The 14,561-nt window shown below is 57.2% G+C and overlaps 2 protein-coding genes across 2 annotated transcripts in view; one reads left to right on the top strand and one right to left on the bottom strand.

Moving 5' to 3' along the window:
- The window catches only part of RHBDF2 (rhomboid 5 homolog 2), a 9,612-nt gene extending 6,802 nt beyond the window's left edge, over window positions 1-2,810 (top strand). Inside the window, exons 11-14 of the mRNA XM_045299506.1 lie at window positions 111-241; window positions 429-529; window positions 676-829; window positions 1,621-2,810. Of these exons, the coding sequence (XP_045155441.1) occupies window positions 111-241; window positions 429-529; window positions 676-829; window positions 1,621-2,040 (806 nt within the window). The 3' untranslated portion in view covers window positions 2,041-2,810. The remainder of the gene's footprint in view (window positions 1-110; window positions 242-428; window positions 530-675; window positions 830-1,620) is intronic.
- A 488-nt stretch (window positions 2,811-3,298) lies between these two features.
- Window positions 3,299-5,649, bottom strand: AANAT (aralkylamine N-acetyltransferase). The gene is made up of 4 exons (XM_004709124.2): window positions 5,620-5,649; window positions 4,562-4,798; window positions 4,065-4,219; window positions 3,299-3,604 (listed from the first exon to the last, which is right to left on the bottom strand). The coding sequence occupies exons 2-4, from the start codon at window positions 4,737-4,739 to the stop codon at window positions 3,299-3,301; spliced, it is 639 nt and encodes a 212-aa protein (XP_004709181.2). The 5' UTR covers window positions 4,740-4,798; window positions 5,620-5,649.
- Between the last annotated feature and the right edge of the window lie 8,912 nt (window positions 5,650-14,561).

Genomic DNA, 14,561 nt, shown 5'->3' with positions numbered 1-14,561 from the left:
CTGCCCGCAGGCTCCTCCCAGGGTGTGGGCGGCTGGCCGGGATCTCTGCAAAGGGCCCCCCACTTCCTGCCAGGAGGGCCTGCTCTGGCCAAGCATTGGGCTGGGGTGAGGTGGGCCAGAAGGGGGGTCCTTGGGACCTGATGGCCCTCCCCGCCCCCACCCCAGCTGTGAGATCACCACGCGGGAGTACTGTGAGTTCATGCACGGCTATTTCCACGAGGGGGCCACGCTCTGCTCTCAGGTCAGCTGAGGACGGGGGGACAGGGAGCCCATGGGTGGGGGAAGAGGCAGGGGGCAGCCAGGTTGGGATCAGGACTTGGGCATTCACCGCTGCAGTGTGTGCCTCCCAAGGGCACGGACTCCTCTTCACTCCCTCTCCCCAGGGGGCCACCAGCCCAGGGCACTGACCACCCGGTGTATTCCCCCAGGTGCACTGCCTAGACAAGGTGTGTGGGCTGCTGCCCTTCCTCAACCCTGAGGTCCCAGATCAGTTCTACCGCCTCTGGCTGTCTCTCTTCCTGCACGCAGGGTAAGCACCCTGCGGCGCAGCCTGCCACACCCGGCCTCCTGGGAATGCCTGCACTGGCTGCCTTCTGGGCCTCTGAGGAAGGGCTTCGGGTTCGGGCACTCTGGCTCAGGTAGGCCCATACTTGGTCCTGTGTGTCTCCGCCCCAGTGTGGTGCACTGCCTGGTGTCTGTGGTCTTCCAAATGACCATCCTGCGGGACCTGGAGAAGCTGGCCGGCTGGCACCGCATCTCCATCATCTTCATCCTCAGCGGCATCACTGGCAACCTCGCGAGCACCATCTTCCTGCCCTACCGTGCAGAGGTGCAGCCCGGGGAGGGGGGGACAGCCTGGGAGTGGGGGGTGCAGCCTGGGGTCAGGGGTACACCCTACCACGTGGAGGTGCAGCCTGGGGGGGCGAGTACAGCCTGTGCAGGGGTACAAACTGGGGGTGGGGGTATAACCTGGGGGGTGGATATAGCCTGGGAACTACAGCCTAGGGCTAGGAGCAGGGATAAGGGCTGAGGGCTGATATAGGGGCTTGGGGCAGGGGTAGGTTATGGGATGGAGGTAGGGTATGGGATTAGAGATTGGGGCTGAGGGCAGGGGTAGGGGCTAAGGATAGGGGTACAGAGTGGGGGCAGGGATAGGGGCTGGGGACAGAGGTAGGGGCTGAGCCAGGGGTAGGGGATAGAGGCTGCTTGAGACTCTCCTGCTCTGCTCTGCTGTCCCCTCCCACCGGAGTCTGCCCAGGGACTTGCCCCCACTGCCTCACTCCGTAGCGGGTGATGATGCTAAGCCGGGCTTATTGGCTGGTCCCTTAATCCTCAGAGAGGGAACAGCTGATGTTTCTGATTCACCGTGATCCCTGATTCCGTCCCCATCCCCCACGCTCAGATGTTACCCCGAGAAGGTCCTGCACTGACCCACCCGCCCCCAGCAGCGGGGCGGCCTGCATTGCCCATGACGGCCTGCCTTGCCCACGGCACCCGGCCCGCACTGACCGGGTGCCCTATGGCTGTTCAGTGGTTGCTAGAGGGGTGGGCGCCACAGCCCCGGCGCAGCCATGGGTCCCCTGAGCCTCGGTGACGCGGCCCCCCGCTACCTACCCGCAGGTGGGCCCAGCCGGCTCGCAGTTCGGCCTCCTCGCCTGCCTCTTTGTGGAGCTGTTCCAGAGCTGGCAGCTGCTAGAGAGGCCCTGGAAGGCCTTCCTGAACCTGTCGGCCATCCTGCTCTTCCTCTTCGTCTGCGGCCTCCTGCCCTGGGTGGACAACACCGCCCACATCTTCGGCTTCCTCAGCGGCCTGCTGCTGGCCTTCGCCTTCCTGCCCTACATAACCTTCGGCACCAGCGACAAGTACCGCAAGCGTGTCCTCATCCTGGTGTCCCTGCTGGTCTTCGCCGGCCTCTTCACCTCCCTGGTCATCTGGCTCTATGTCTACCCCATCAACTGGCCCTGGGTGGAGTACCTCACCTGTTTCCCCTTCACCAGCCACTTCTGCGAGAAGTACGAGCTGGACCAGGTGCTGCACTGACCCGCCTGCCGCGCTGCCATGGGACTTGTGACTGGAGCGTTGGCTGATAAGGCAGGTGGGACCACCTATAGAAACACCAGACCGCCTGGTTCTCCGCAGTGCTGCCCACAGGCCTGGCCCTCTTCCTTCTACCCTCCTTTGTGGCCACATCCTGGGGCAGGGTCTGCTGTCCAGCTCCTGGGCTGCTGCACCTCCCAGCCCCCCCTCTGCTGTGCCTTCTCACCATTACTGTGAACATGCCCTTCCCAGGGATGGCGCTGGCCCAGGGTGGCCTCATACTGGGCAGCTGTCTGGTAACCCAGGCTTCCACTTAGCCTCCCCATACCCACTAGGGGTTCCCTTCTTGTTCCTCCTTCCTGCCCCCACCCTGTGAGACCCCAGTCTATGTCCATCCGAGGGCTCTGAGCTACACCGGACCATGCCGGAGAAGCTCAGGTCATAGGCTGGGGTGACAGGGGTTGTCAACAAATGGCCATCCCCCTAAAAGGAGCAGGGAGAACCCCAGGCCCCTGCCCCCGACCTGTCTGGGCACTATCAGTGTTCCACTCTCCTTCCGGGCTGGTGCCAACAGCCACCCAAGACTACTCTCACCTCAGAGTGTGTGGGGGTGGCCAGCGGGTCACCCCAGGAACCTGCTCTCGGGTCCCCATGGCCGGGACCGGTCATGGCTGGTTGGGGTTTTGTACCAGTTTATATTACCTTTGTGGTTTTTAAGAGTAACGCTAACGTTAGACAATGTCTCAGGGCTATTAAATATTCTTGGTGGGAAAGGCTGAGTCTCCGATTCTGATTCTGGGGCCTGGGAGAGAGTGAAGTGGGGACTCATGATGGAGTGGGTGGGGCAGGACAGTGGTCCAAAGGGACAGAGAGGGACACCAGGGAATATGGCAGGAGGCCCTCAGGGTCAGTAAGGGGACCCCCCTGGAATGGGGGTACCTGCACTGGCCAAGATGGCCCCAGGGAGAAAGGCCATGCCCTTACTGTGTATTTACCGTCCTTCCCCAAGTCACACGTCCCCCACAACCCTTCAGACCACACCAGGGAGACCAATAGATGTGACCACTTTAATGGGGCAGCAAGGTTTGCTGGGAGAGGAGGGTGGTCTGGGGAGTTCTAGGTGGGCCACAGGACACCCAAGGGATGGGTGGGGAAGTCCCCCAGGGCGGATACCCTCTGCAGGCCAGATTTCTCCCTGGAAGACTCAGGCCTCTGCAGACCCGTCCTGCCTGAGCGCCCTGTCAGGGCGGTAGGGCGGGGCTCAGCATCCGCTGTTCCTGCGCAGAGAGGCGTGGAGGCGCAGGCTGCAGCGCAATTCGGTGAAGGCCAGGGAGCCCACGGAGAAGGCGCATGGGCCCAGCGCCTGGAAGCCGAACTTCTCGTAGAAGGGCACGAGCGGGCCCTCGCACATCAGCGCGGCGCGGCGCACTGCCGGCTGGCCACCCAGGTGCTGCAAGTAGCGCCACAGCAGGACGGAGCCCTTGCCCTGCTGCCGGAAGGTGCGGTGCACGGCCAGCACGTGCAGGTGGGCTGTGCGGCCCGCGGGCCGGTGCAGCGTCAGCGACTCCTGCATGAGGAGAGGCGGGGGCCCAGGTCATCTCTGTTGACATCTATTCCCATAGCCCACTTCATCCCGAGCGGCCCCACTGGGCTTTCCGAGCAGGCAATCTCCTCTCCTCCCCTCCCCCCGACCCCAGATCCAGGAGCTGAGCGGCTGATAGGTTGGAGCCAGGGACTTAGCACTAACTGCTTCCCCAGCAGCAGCACCGGGCTCCTCCCAGCACCGTGGAGGAGCTTTTGTGCATGGCTTCAATCGCAAGTCAGCAGTTCGAAACCGCCAGCCACTCCTCTAGAGAAAGATGGGCCTTTCGACTCCCGTAGGGAGTTCCTGTCTCGGAAACTCACAGGGGCGGTTCTATCCTGTCCTGCAGGGAGTGAGCGTGAGTGTTTTAAGACCTTCCTAGCAGCCCTCCTGGCTGGTCACTCTGGGGGCTTCCCAGAGGCCTCCAGGAAGCAGCCTGCTTCACCTGAGTGAGCCGCTCCTCATCCCACAGTGAGCCGATGATGAAGGCCACCAGGCGGCCCTCCTCGAACCAGCCCAGGGAAAGCTCTGGACACAGCGTCAGGAAGTGCCGGACCTCATCCAGACATAGGGGGCAGGTGCCCGAGACAGAAATGAAGGCTGGAGGGGGTGGGGGGAACACACATACATGACCCCATGGTCACTGAGCCGATGCCCCTCTCCCATGCCCACCCAACCCTGACCCACTGGAAAGCAGATACAGGCCTGCCCTCCCGATTCTTCATTCTGAATGTGTGTGTGCACATGTGTACCCACAAAGATGTACACACACACACACCCCCATGTAGGCATACACACCACACGCACATGGTTTCCCAAGAACCCACCCTCCCAACACAGGAGATGAGCTCGGGGGGACTGGGTCAAGGAGGAGGACATTCTCCCTACAGAGCCACCGGGCCAGAGCTGACCAGGGGTGTGGATCCTGCGCAGGGCCCCCACCTTCCCGCTCAATCTCAAACACGCTCGTAGCATCCTCCAAGGTGAGGCAGCGGAACTCGCTGGCAGGGAGCGTGTGGCGGCGCTGGCGGCTCGGGGAGGTGAGGTCCCCGGGTGGCGGGCACAGAGTGGCAGGCTTCAAGGGGTGAACACTCCACGTGGACATCCTGACCGCCAGCATTTCTCCGGAGCTCCCCTGCTTTGGAAGTGAGCTGGGTGGCTGAGGAGGCCCCCTCTCCCCTGAAGGACAAGAGTCAAGGGTCCCATGAGAGGTGTCGTCCCTCTTTCGTTCCGGAAACCCATGTGGGGTGGGCACCTCCCCGCCGTGCCAGCAAAGACAGTTCTCACTCACTTCCTTACTCCATCTCAGCCCAGAGGACCCCCTGCACCCCCAATCACTCGCCTCCTGTGTCCCTGAGCCCAGGAGGAAGAAGAGGCGGACCAGGCTCGCCCCGGACCCCCAGCACTGCTGGCCAAGGGGAGCAGGGAGGGTGGGAGCCTCCACTGACCACTTCCAACACAGCTGCAGGGGAGGCAGTGGGCAGGTGCCAGGCCTGCCCACCTCCACTGAGCTGTCCACAGCTGCTCACCTGCCTGGAGAAGACTTTGGGGACACTAGTTGCAAGGCACAGCGGGGAGACATTGCAGCCCGCTCAGCCCTGGCCCTGGAGACAAGGCCCTGAAGCTAGGGAAGCCCCAAGTGCCTCCATCTCCATATTACCCTCAGCCTGGGCTGAGCACTGGGCTCGGGTGGGGGAAATGGGACTGCATGGGGTGCAGCTGGGTGGGGTGGGAGCATGGAGATGGCTGATGGTGACTGAGGGTTGAAAGTCGGGCTTGGGGCAGTAGTAGTAGGGAGAGCAGGCATGGGGGTACAGGAGACAGCCTTGCCCTGGCTCCTCGAAGTCCCCTCTGTCTCATGACACTGGACAAATGGGCAGCTAGCTGTGGGAGCATACCACCCACTCAGGAACCCCGTGGCTTCCATGTCTGCCCTGCCCCCTTCCTCCACCTCCTCTCCCCTCAGCTGGAAACTGCAGGTGGGTTAGAGTACCACTCACCCAGATTGCAGGTGGGCCCCAGCGGCCCCAGGCAGAACCAGTCGGCCTGAGGCAAAGGCCAGGTGCAGGCCCTCTAGGAGAGTGCTGGCTGGCTGGGCAGTGGCAGGGATGACCCAGCAGCAGGGAGGCCTCTAATCCCCACCCAGCCCCGCCCTGCCTCCACCTTCCTGCCCAGCATGAGACGTCAGCACTGGCTGGGCCAGGAGGGATTACAGTGACCCAAGTCCAGCCTGCAGCTGGCCGAGAGCGGCCTAAACCTCAGGTCCTGCTCTAATCCCCGCTCAGCACATGGGTAGGGTGTGGGCCACTCGCCAGCCCACTGGCCCTCAAGTTTGGGCAAGCCCGCCTCTTTAGAGTATTGAAAAGCAAGGGTGTTTTGAGGACTAAGGTGCGCCTGACCCAAGCCATGCTGGTTTCAGTCGCCTCGTGTGCATAGGTAAGGTAGACACGGAATAAGGAAGACGGAGAACAGCAGTGTTTGGAATGCCAGCGCTGGTGAAGGGTATTAAGCATCGTGAAAGTACCATGGACTGCCCAGGGAGCTAACAGATCCACTTCAGGAAGAAGCACGGCCAGGATGCTCCTGGGAAGCAAAGATGGTGAGACTTCATCTCACGCCCTTTGGACAGGTGATCAGGAGAGACCAGTCCCTGGGGACAGAGGAGGGGCAGTGGAACAATGGATTCGGACATAACTGCAGCTGTGAGGCTGGCACAGGCCTGGGCAGTGGGTGTAAGGTATGCTGTACCTGGGGTCCCTGTGCCTGGGGATCGACTCAGCCCCAACACCGTCATCTCTGACTCCTTCCAGCACTGGCAGGCCCCAACACCCCTACTGATAGCACTCACCAAGTCCTGGGCAAGGGTCTCCTTTAAGCCACCCAGCCGCCCAGCAAGGTGTTCACTCTGATGGTACTGTCGTGAAGCACTTCAGGACCAGCGGAAAGGCCTGCGGTTCACCCACCAGAGGTACCTGGGAACGTGATGGGCGTCTGCAAAGCCACAGCTTTGAAAACGCCCCAGGGCAGTTCCTCTGAGGTGGATCGGAGTTGACTGGAAGGGAGCCCACAGTCACCTCACGGAGAAAGAAGCGGGGCTCGGAGGGTGCGCTGCGCGGCAGAGGCAGCCAGAAGTAGGCGAAGCCGCATGGCGCCGGGCGTTCCTGCGCCATCGCTGGTCCCTGTTCTCAGACCACGTCCTCACGCCAGCATCCACGGGGCAAAGCACGCCGGGGACCACGGCCTCCAGGAAGAAAGGCCACAGCTGGAGCAGAGGCGCCCGGAGGGCGGGAACAGTGTGCCAGGGCGGTGGGCCTTGGCTGTGCAGGCTCTAGCCAGGCCTGAAGGGCTTGAATCCTGTGGGCAAGCCCTCTGCCCCCTACCCTCCAGTGGTACCCCCATTGTGTCTGAAACCAAAGGCTGTGTCCCTGAAGGTGCCTTGTCCCGGGGTGGGGTGGGGGGATGCCCACATCCTGAGCAGGGAATCTATCTTCATCCTCCTCCATGTCCGTCATCATTCCTCCAACCAAACCAGCCTCCTTAGCCCGCAGAAGGCCCTGCCACCCCACCCCCACCCCGCTCTACTACCCCTGGTCTCTGGGGGCTGCCATCACCTGAAGTACTTCGGTAGCCACGAGGGGGTGCAAGGCCACATGGGGAAATGCCGACAGTGTCCCCTGAAGCTGGCGGAGCCCACCCCGTGAGACAGCAAGCCCAGTTCTTCCGTTCCAAGCGAGGACTAGAAGGGCAGGCACCTACCCAGCAGCCTTTGCAGGTGGAGGTGGTTCATGCCATCCCAGTGACTCTGTCTCCTGGTGATTCCTGTGTGCAGACAACTGCTCCATAAGGGTTTCCGGCCTGTCCCCTTTCAGAAGCGGGTCCCAGGCCCATCTCTCAGGGAGCTCCAGAATGGCTCGGGTCCCCAGCCTACCGATGATGGGGGAGCACGGAACGATCGACAACAGCCAGTGAGGGACTCCTGACACTCGGGGGGAGTGGTGGTTGTTAGGGGCCCCAGTCTCCGGGCCTTTCCTCCGCAGTGCTGCTCCAGTGTTGCTGCTGCTGCTTCGTGGCGTCCAATGGTTCCCACCCCCCGCTGGGACCCAAAGAGCAACAGAGCATGCCCAGTGCCATCCTCACAGTCATCCCGTGCCCGAGTCCATTGTTACAGCCACTGCGTCAATCCATCTGCTTGAGGGACTTCCTCTTTTTCGTTGCCCCTCCACCCCTCACCCACAATGCCCCCATTCCCATCAACAACAGTCCCCCAGTTCCACCACTCCATAAATAAAAGCCTAAATCCATTCCCACTGAGCTCGTTCTGACTCATCGTGGCCCTAGACCGGGTTTCTAAGGCTGTACATCTTTATGGGAACAGACAGCCTCAACTTTCTCCCATGGAGGGTGGCTGGTGGGTTTGAACCACCAGCCTCACAGTTAGCAGCCTGATGCTTGAAAAGCAAAGAGGTTACTACTATGAGAACTAAGGTACACCTTACCCAAACCATGTTACTTTCAGCTGCCTCACAGGGATGTGAACCTTGGATAATGAATAAGAAAAATTGATGCATTTGAAGTATAGTATTGGCAAAAGTGATTAATATTGAAGTGCCAGAAGAATAAACAAGTCTGTCTTGGGGGAAATACAGCCAGAATGCTCCTTAGAAGCAGAGGTAGGGAGAATTCATCTCACATAAATGGGCATGCTGTCAGGAAGGAGCTGTCAGAAAAAACGACACCGTGCTTGTTGGAGAGTCTGCAGGGAGGAGGAAGGCAAGAAAGGAGATGACTTGAAGCAGTGGCGCCAAAACGTCTTTGCTGTGAGCAGCCCAGTGCTTACCCAACAGCGCCATCAGGCTGCTTCCCAAAGCAACTACCAACCAACCAACCCAAACCAAACTCACTGCCAATAATTCTGATTCACGGTGACCCTATAATTCGGGGCAGAACAGCCCTAAGACCGTTTATGGGAGTACAAGCTTCATCTTTCTCCCGAGGAGTGGCTGGTGGTTTTGAACCGCTGACCTTGTGGTGGTTAGCTGCCCAGCATGTAACCACTATGCCACCAGGGTTCCTCCTACCTCCACAGTCCATGCAATTGGTGCTTCCTCCAGCCTCCACAAACACCTGAGTATATTCAGCATGCCTCAGTGCTCTGGCCTCCATGGGTGGAAGTTTTGATGACTGGTGACAGGGTCACTGGGTCCCCTGGAGACAGGGTCCTCATTAGCCAGCCAGCGATCCAACTCCAGCATCCTGCTTGCAGTCTCCTAAAGTCTCTCCCAGCTTCTCCAGGAAACAGACTAAGAGGCCGAGATTTGCTGATGAGTGGCTGGGGAAAGGTCCGGGCCCACACCTGGGAGGGAGCCAGGTAAGCAGAAACAGGCAGAAGCAGAGGGGACATTTCAAGAGGCAAAAGGGGTGTATGGTGCAGCTGCAACAGAGGCCTCAGTGGATGGGAGAGGAGTTCTGAAGATGGTGGGGCCCATCCCAGACTCCTGAGTGGAGGCCAGAGGGGAGTGATGACCCCGGATCTGTGAATAGATGGGTGAGGTGTCTTCCTTCCCCCAATGGGGGATCCTTGGTGGGGGAACCAAGTCTGAGCCACCACTCAGTAGCTGGGGAGGGAGGCTAGAGACCAGATGCAGGATTTGGGGGGGGGGGGGAGTCACTACACACCTACCTCCCCATTCCCATACCCACTGCCATCGAGTCTGTTCATACCACCCCAGATAGGGTATCTGAGATGATGTAAAGAAGCCCAGATGGCATAGTGGTTACTTGTTGGGGTGCTCACCACAAGGTCAACAGTTCGAAACTACCAGCTGCTACAGGAGAGAAAATGAGACTCTCTACTCCCGTGTCAGAAACCCACGGTGACAGTTCTACCCTGTCCTGCAGTATTGCTGTGAGTGAGAATCAAATCAAATCATGGTCATGAGTGAGATGAGACTATAGAGGGACCCTGATGTAGGGCCCTGAGACTACAAATCCTCATGGGCGCAGTCAGCCTCATCTTTCTCCTGCAAAGCAGCTGGTGGGTGTGAACTGCTGGCCTTGCGGTTAGCAGCCCAGTGCTTATCCTGCAGCACCACCAGGGCTCCTTTTCCCATGAAGCTTTTTAAAAGACCAACGAACTTGTTTGAACGTGCTGCTGTCACTACTTACTTGCGTCTTCTTGGGTGGCCGTAGAATCCATTCCAGTGCATGGTGACTGCGTGTGGTTGCAGAATAGGACTGCCCCTCCCTCGGGCTTTCTTTCGGTCGCCAGGCCTTTCTTCCATGGTGCTGCTGGCTCTAGGTGAATACAGGTCCCCCTGTGGTGTGTTTAACATGCTGGGGAAAGTGCAAGGCTTGTGGCAACGATGCACCGAGCAAGTCTATCGGAGCCATGTTTTCTGTGCTTGTTCTAAGGCTCTGCCACCTTTGGGCATTTTCAACCTTACTTCAGACTTTTTCATACCCAGAATGCCCACTGACTAGACTACAGGATGGTGTAAACCAAAACCCATCGAGTGGATGCCGACTCACAGCCACCCTGCAAGACAGGGTAGAACTGCCCCTGTGAGTTTCGGAGACTGTAACCCTTTACGGAAGTAGAAAGCCCCATCTTTCTCCCATGGAGTGGCTGATGGTTTTGAGCGGCTGACCTTGGAGTTCACAACCCAGTGTTTAACCACTAAGCCAATGGGTCTCCATAGTATGGTGCCAGCACTCCTTTGATGGGCACTGGGAAACAAACAGCCAAAGCGTGACTAGCTGTATCGTGAGGATTTATCTGCGGTGTGCTTTACTGTGGTAGCTGGGGATTGAACCCCTCGGTGTCTCCCAGGTCGGCCTATATGTGAGTGCAAATGCTTGCAAGTGCTTGACCCTGGCCGCAGGTTGGCTGCAGCATGGCATCCTGACCTCTGGAGCAGGGTCCTGGGACCAGGTCTCTGGGGCTGCTCTCTGTGAGAGGGTGGTTCTTGGCATCCTGCTGCCGGTGGATTTGGGCTGACTCCACTGCAGGGCTGAGGGGATGTTGTGGTTCCTTATCTACCCTAGAACCCAGGCGGGAATTTTTCAGCGCCTTCTGGAAGTACTGTCTCCGCGGGAGGTAGGGAGGGATCGCCACCTGCTGGGAAAAGTAGGGACTGCGCCTCCCCAGCCCCCGGAGCCACATTTTGCTAAAGCTAAGTGGGATGATCAATTTCCTAGTAACTGCTTTTAACACGCACGTAGGCACACACGCACGCACGCACGCACATACACACGCTTTATTTCAGGAGAAATTTATTTTAATGGTGTATTTTACTTAACCCAATATAAACTAAATATTTTCAGGCAGTCAATATGAAAGTTAACGCACTATACTCTCTCTCTATGTTCTTGATATCAGGTTTTCACAATGAGCTGTGTATTTTGCACTTACAGCAAGTCTCAGGTTGAACCAGCCAGGCCTTTCTTCCGCAGCTCAGGGGTCACATGTAGTGAGGGTTACCGTATTGGGCAGCACGGGTCCAGAGATTGAAGGCAGAGGAGAGAGCACTAGTGTGTGTGTGAAGTGTGTGTATGAGGCTGTGCGTGCACTCGGGGGTGTTTGGAGTGTGTGGGTGTGTGTTTTGGGGGTGTGGATGTGCAGGTACGGGTGCATGTGCATGTGCCTGTGTGTGGTGGTGGGTGTGGGTGTGTATCTCTGTGTGTGTGTGGAGTGAGTGGAATGCTTATGTGTGTGCCTGTGAGTGCTGTGTGTAGGCATGTGGTGAGGGGATAGGTGTGTGTCTGTGTGTACTATGCATGTGTGTGTACATGCGTGGGTATTTGGGGGGTATTTTCAGGGCAGTGTAGGTGTATGTGTCTACATCCGCTAGCTAGGCTGTGTTTCTGGAGCATGTGTAGGCGTGTGCATGTGTGTGTTGTTATCGAGGTGCATTTATGGGGTATGTGTAGTATGCATGTGGGTATATATTGCGGTGTATTTATGCAGTATGTGTGTGTGCATATGTGTGCATGGGAGGAGGCATCTTTACAGAGTTGTGTGTGTGGGTGTTGAGGTGTATCATGGAGTCTGTGTGGTATGTATGTGTGTGTTGCAGTATGTTTATGGAGTCCTGTAGGAGTGTGTGTGTGTGTGTGTGTGTGTGTGTGTGTGCACGCAAATGGAGAATCAGGCAGGGAGAGAGAGGTCCCAGAGACCAGACCTCTTGGCTGGCAGGTAGGGCTGTTGGCAGATGTCTGTCCCCTCAACAAAGGTGTGTGGTACACCTTGTCCCCTCCCCTCATGCCGGCATGTGCCAGCCACTGGGACCCGGAGATGAAGACATGCCATCTGCCCTTGGGGTGCTCACCGCCCCGTAAGAGAGGCAGGCGTGCAAACAAATGATGTTAAAGCCATCGAGTGGATTCTGTTCTGACCCACAGGGACCCAATGCGCCAGGAAGAGCTTCCCCTGTGGGTCTCAGAGACTAACTTCTTTTTTTTTTTGAGATTGTAACTCTTTATTGGGGTGGAAAGCCTCTCTTTCTCCCGGGGAATGCCTGGTGGCTTTGAACTGCTGACTCTGTGGTTAGCAGCCCAGCATGTTACCCACACCACCACCTGGATGATGAAACCGGGCAAGGAATACAAGAGCGCAGGTGTGCCCAGGGAAGAGGGTGAGGAGTGGGGTGGGGCGCCCCTTGTACAATGGTTCGGAGTTGTGTGTAGGAGCCCAGACCTTGGGGCTCTTCTTGTTCTCAGGTGTCATTGCTCTGGTCCCAACTCACAGCAAGCCCAGGAACAGAAGCGCCAGCGCGGCCTGGTGCTGCGCCGTGTTCACCATCTTGCTACGCTTGGGCCCACGGCTGCTGCCACTGTGTCAGTCCGTCTCGTGGAAGACCTTCCTCTTTTACGCCGACCCTCAGCTTTACCAAGCATGATGGCCTTCCTTCTCCAGGGACTGGTCTCCCTGACAACAGGTCCCAAGGGTGGAGGCCGCCTAGACTAGGCCGGTGGTAAAGCAAATGCAAATGCACCAACACGCTGCATCGTGGTGGAGGCGGCTGTGACCGGAGTGGGCGCATGTGTGCTGGACACAGAGGTTGCAGGGACACGGGGAGGGAAGGGCCACGTGAATCTCAGGGGGCCAGGATGGTATGCTGTCCAGGTAGGATGAGGATTCTGGGAGGAGAAAGCAATGATGGGGTCACTGTGGCCCTGTGGCTGGTCACTTCCAGGAAGCACCCTGAGCCAGTTGTTGGGCAGAGGGGCCTGGCCAGCTGACCAGCTGTCAGAACACCGATGTCACCGATGTCTCGTCTCAGTTGTATGCTGCTTTCCCCTTCAGTTTGAAACTTTTTGTTGTGAGTTGGGTAAAGTTTTATGGAGAGCATCCGATTTCCACTCAAGGAGGCAGACAGGCATTGTCCTCTCATTCTGCTTTCCCGTCTGTCCCGTATCCCTCCTCTCCTTCCTTATCAACTTTGCCCTGGGGCCAGAGCTGCCCTTTCGATCTCGATTGGTGATTAGCCCGAGGCACCCTGACCCAAAGGATTTGGGGTGACGTGTTAAGTGTTTAGTCCTGTGCATTTGGAGGAATACCAAGCAGTGTGCCGGAGCCCAGGAATGCACGGGAAGCTTCCCAGCTTTGTAAAGTCCACTCAGACATCTCCGTTGACCTCACGCTACTTCCTCAGTGTTGTCGCTCTGCTTACAGACCTGCCTAGTGTTTGGCTGAAAATTGAGCCATGGGGGTGAGTTCCTTTCTAGGCCTGAGGGTGACCAAGGGCCAGAGTCTGGAGTTCTCCTAGTCTCTATCAGACGAAAAAGCCTGGTCTTTCTTGGGGGACTTTGAGTTTAGGCTCACATTTTTCTCCTCTATCCAAGATCGCATTTGTTGCGTTTTGTTCTCAATGCAATATCAGTTCCCACAGGTAGCCCTTGGGGCAAACTTGATGCGGTGTCTCCCTGCCCACCAAAGAGAATTGTGACTGCTTTCAGGGGAAATAGAACTTAAAACATAGGACTTAAAGAGTCATCCCATGCCACTGACCCTCCTGGGTGATGTAGCACCTACTTTCACTTGAAGTAGCTCAGTGAGTCATCGGGAAACCGTAATTGGGTGGCAGACTCCAATGCCCCCCTCCGATGCTCCCAAGACCTGGACTACGAGAGGCTATTTTCCAATGAGTCCATAAGACTGACCAAGGAGCCCTGGTGACCCAGGGGGCTATGTATTCACAGAGCTACTGCTAACCTCAAGGTCAGTGGTTCAAACCCACCAGTTATTCCAAGGGAGAAAGTCGAGGCTCCCGTGGAGATTTAAGTCTCTGGAATGCAAAGGCGCAGTTCAACTCTGACCTACAGGCTCACTGTGAGTCTGAATCACTGCATGTCGGTGAGGTTGTGGTTGCTGTTGGTAAGACTCACTGTCCAAAGTCAACAACTGTGGTGCATACACACAATGGCCCATGACACAACGGTCTCATAGCATGAGTGAAGCTGCAGGATAGGACGCTGCGGGAACTGAGTGGGTCACAAAAGGACAGATATTGTATGGGACCATGAGTATAAAAAAGAAAAGAAAATGTCTTCATTATGAAGAAGTAGAGACTGTAACTCTCTCTTTTTTAAAAACCATTTTATTGGGAGCTCTTACAGCTATCATTACAATCAATAATTAAATTAGATCAAGCATAATTGCCCAATTGCTACCACCATCATTTTCAAAACATTTACTTTCTTCTTGAACTCACTGATGTCAGCCTCCCCCCTTTATCTCCTCCCTCCCCCATCCTACTCCCCAGGAAACCTTATTATTATTATTATATTATATGTTATCATTACTGCCATATCTTACACCATCCGATGTATTCGTTCATCTGCAATTCTGTTATTCGTTCCTCTTGAGTGGGGTTATACAGAGATAACTCTTTTTTTTTTTTTAATGTATTTGACCAACGAAGACTTTATTTAGTATTTTTTA

The sequence above is a fragment of the Echinops telfairi genome, unplaced genomic scaffold, assembly GCF_000313985.2.
Source record: "Echinops telfairi isolate 266 unplaced genomic scaffold, ASM31398v2 ScPeMD7_7458;HRSCAF=8496, whole genome shotgun sequence".
NCBI lineage: Eukaryota > Metazoa > Chordata > Mammalia > Afrosoricida > Tenrecidae > Echinops > Echinops telfairi.
This window is presented reverse-complemented; position numbering and strand designations above follow the sequence as displayed.

Bases quoted from the DNA above. Each gene is read 5' to 3' on its own strand.
- AANAT (XM_004709124.2), bottom strand. From the start codon at position 4,739: ATGCTGGCGGTCAGGATGTCCACGTGGAGTGTTCACCCCTTGAAGCCT. The intron at 4,220-4,561 runs GTGGGGGCCCTG...CACCCCCTCCAG, and splicing joins GTTTGAGATTGAGCGGGAAG to CCTTCATTTCTGTCTCGGGC. The intron at 3,605-4,064 runs GTGAAGCAGGCT...CTCCTCATGCAG, and splicing joins ATGAGGAGCGGCTCACTCAG to GAGTCGCTGACGCTGCACCG.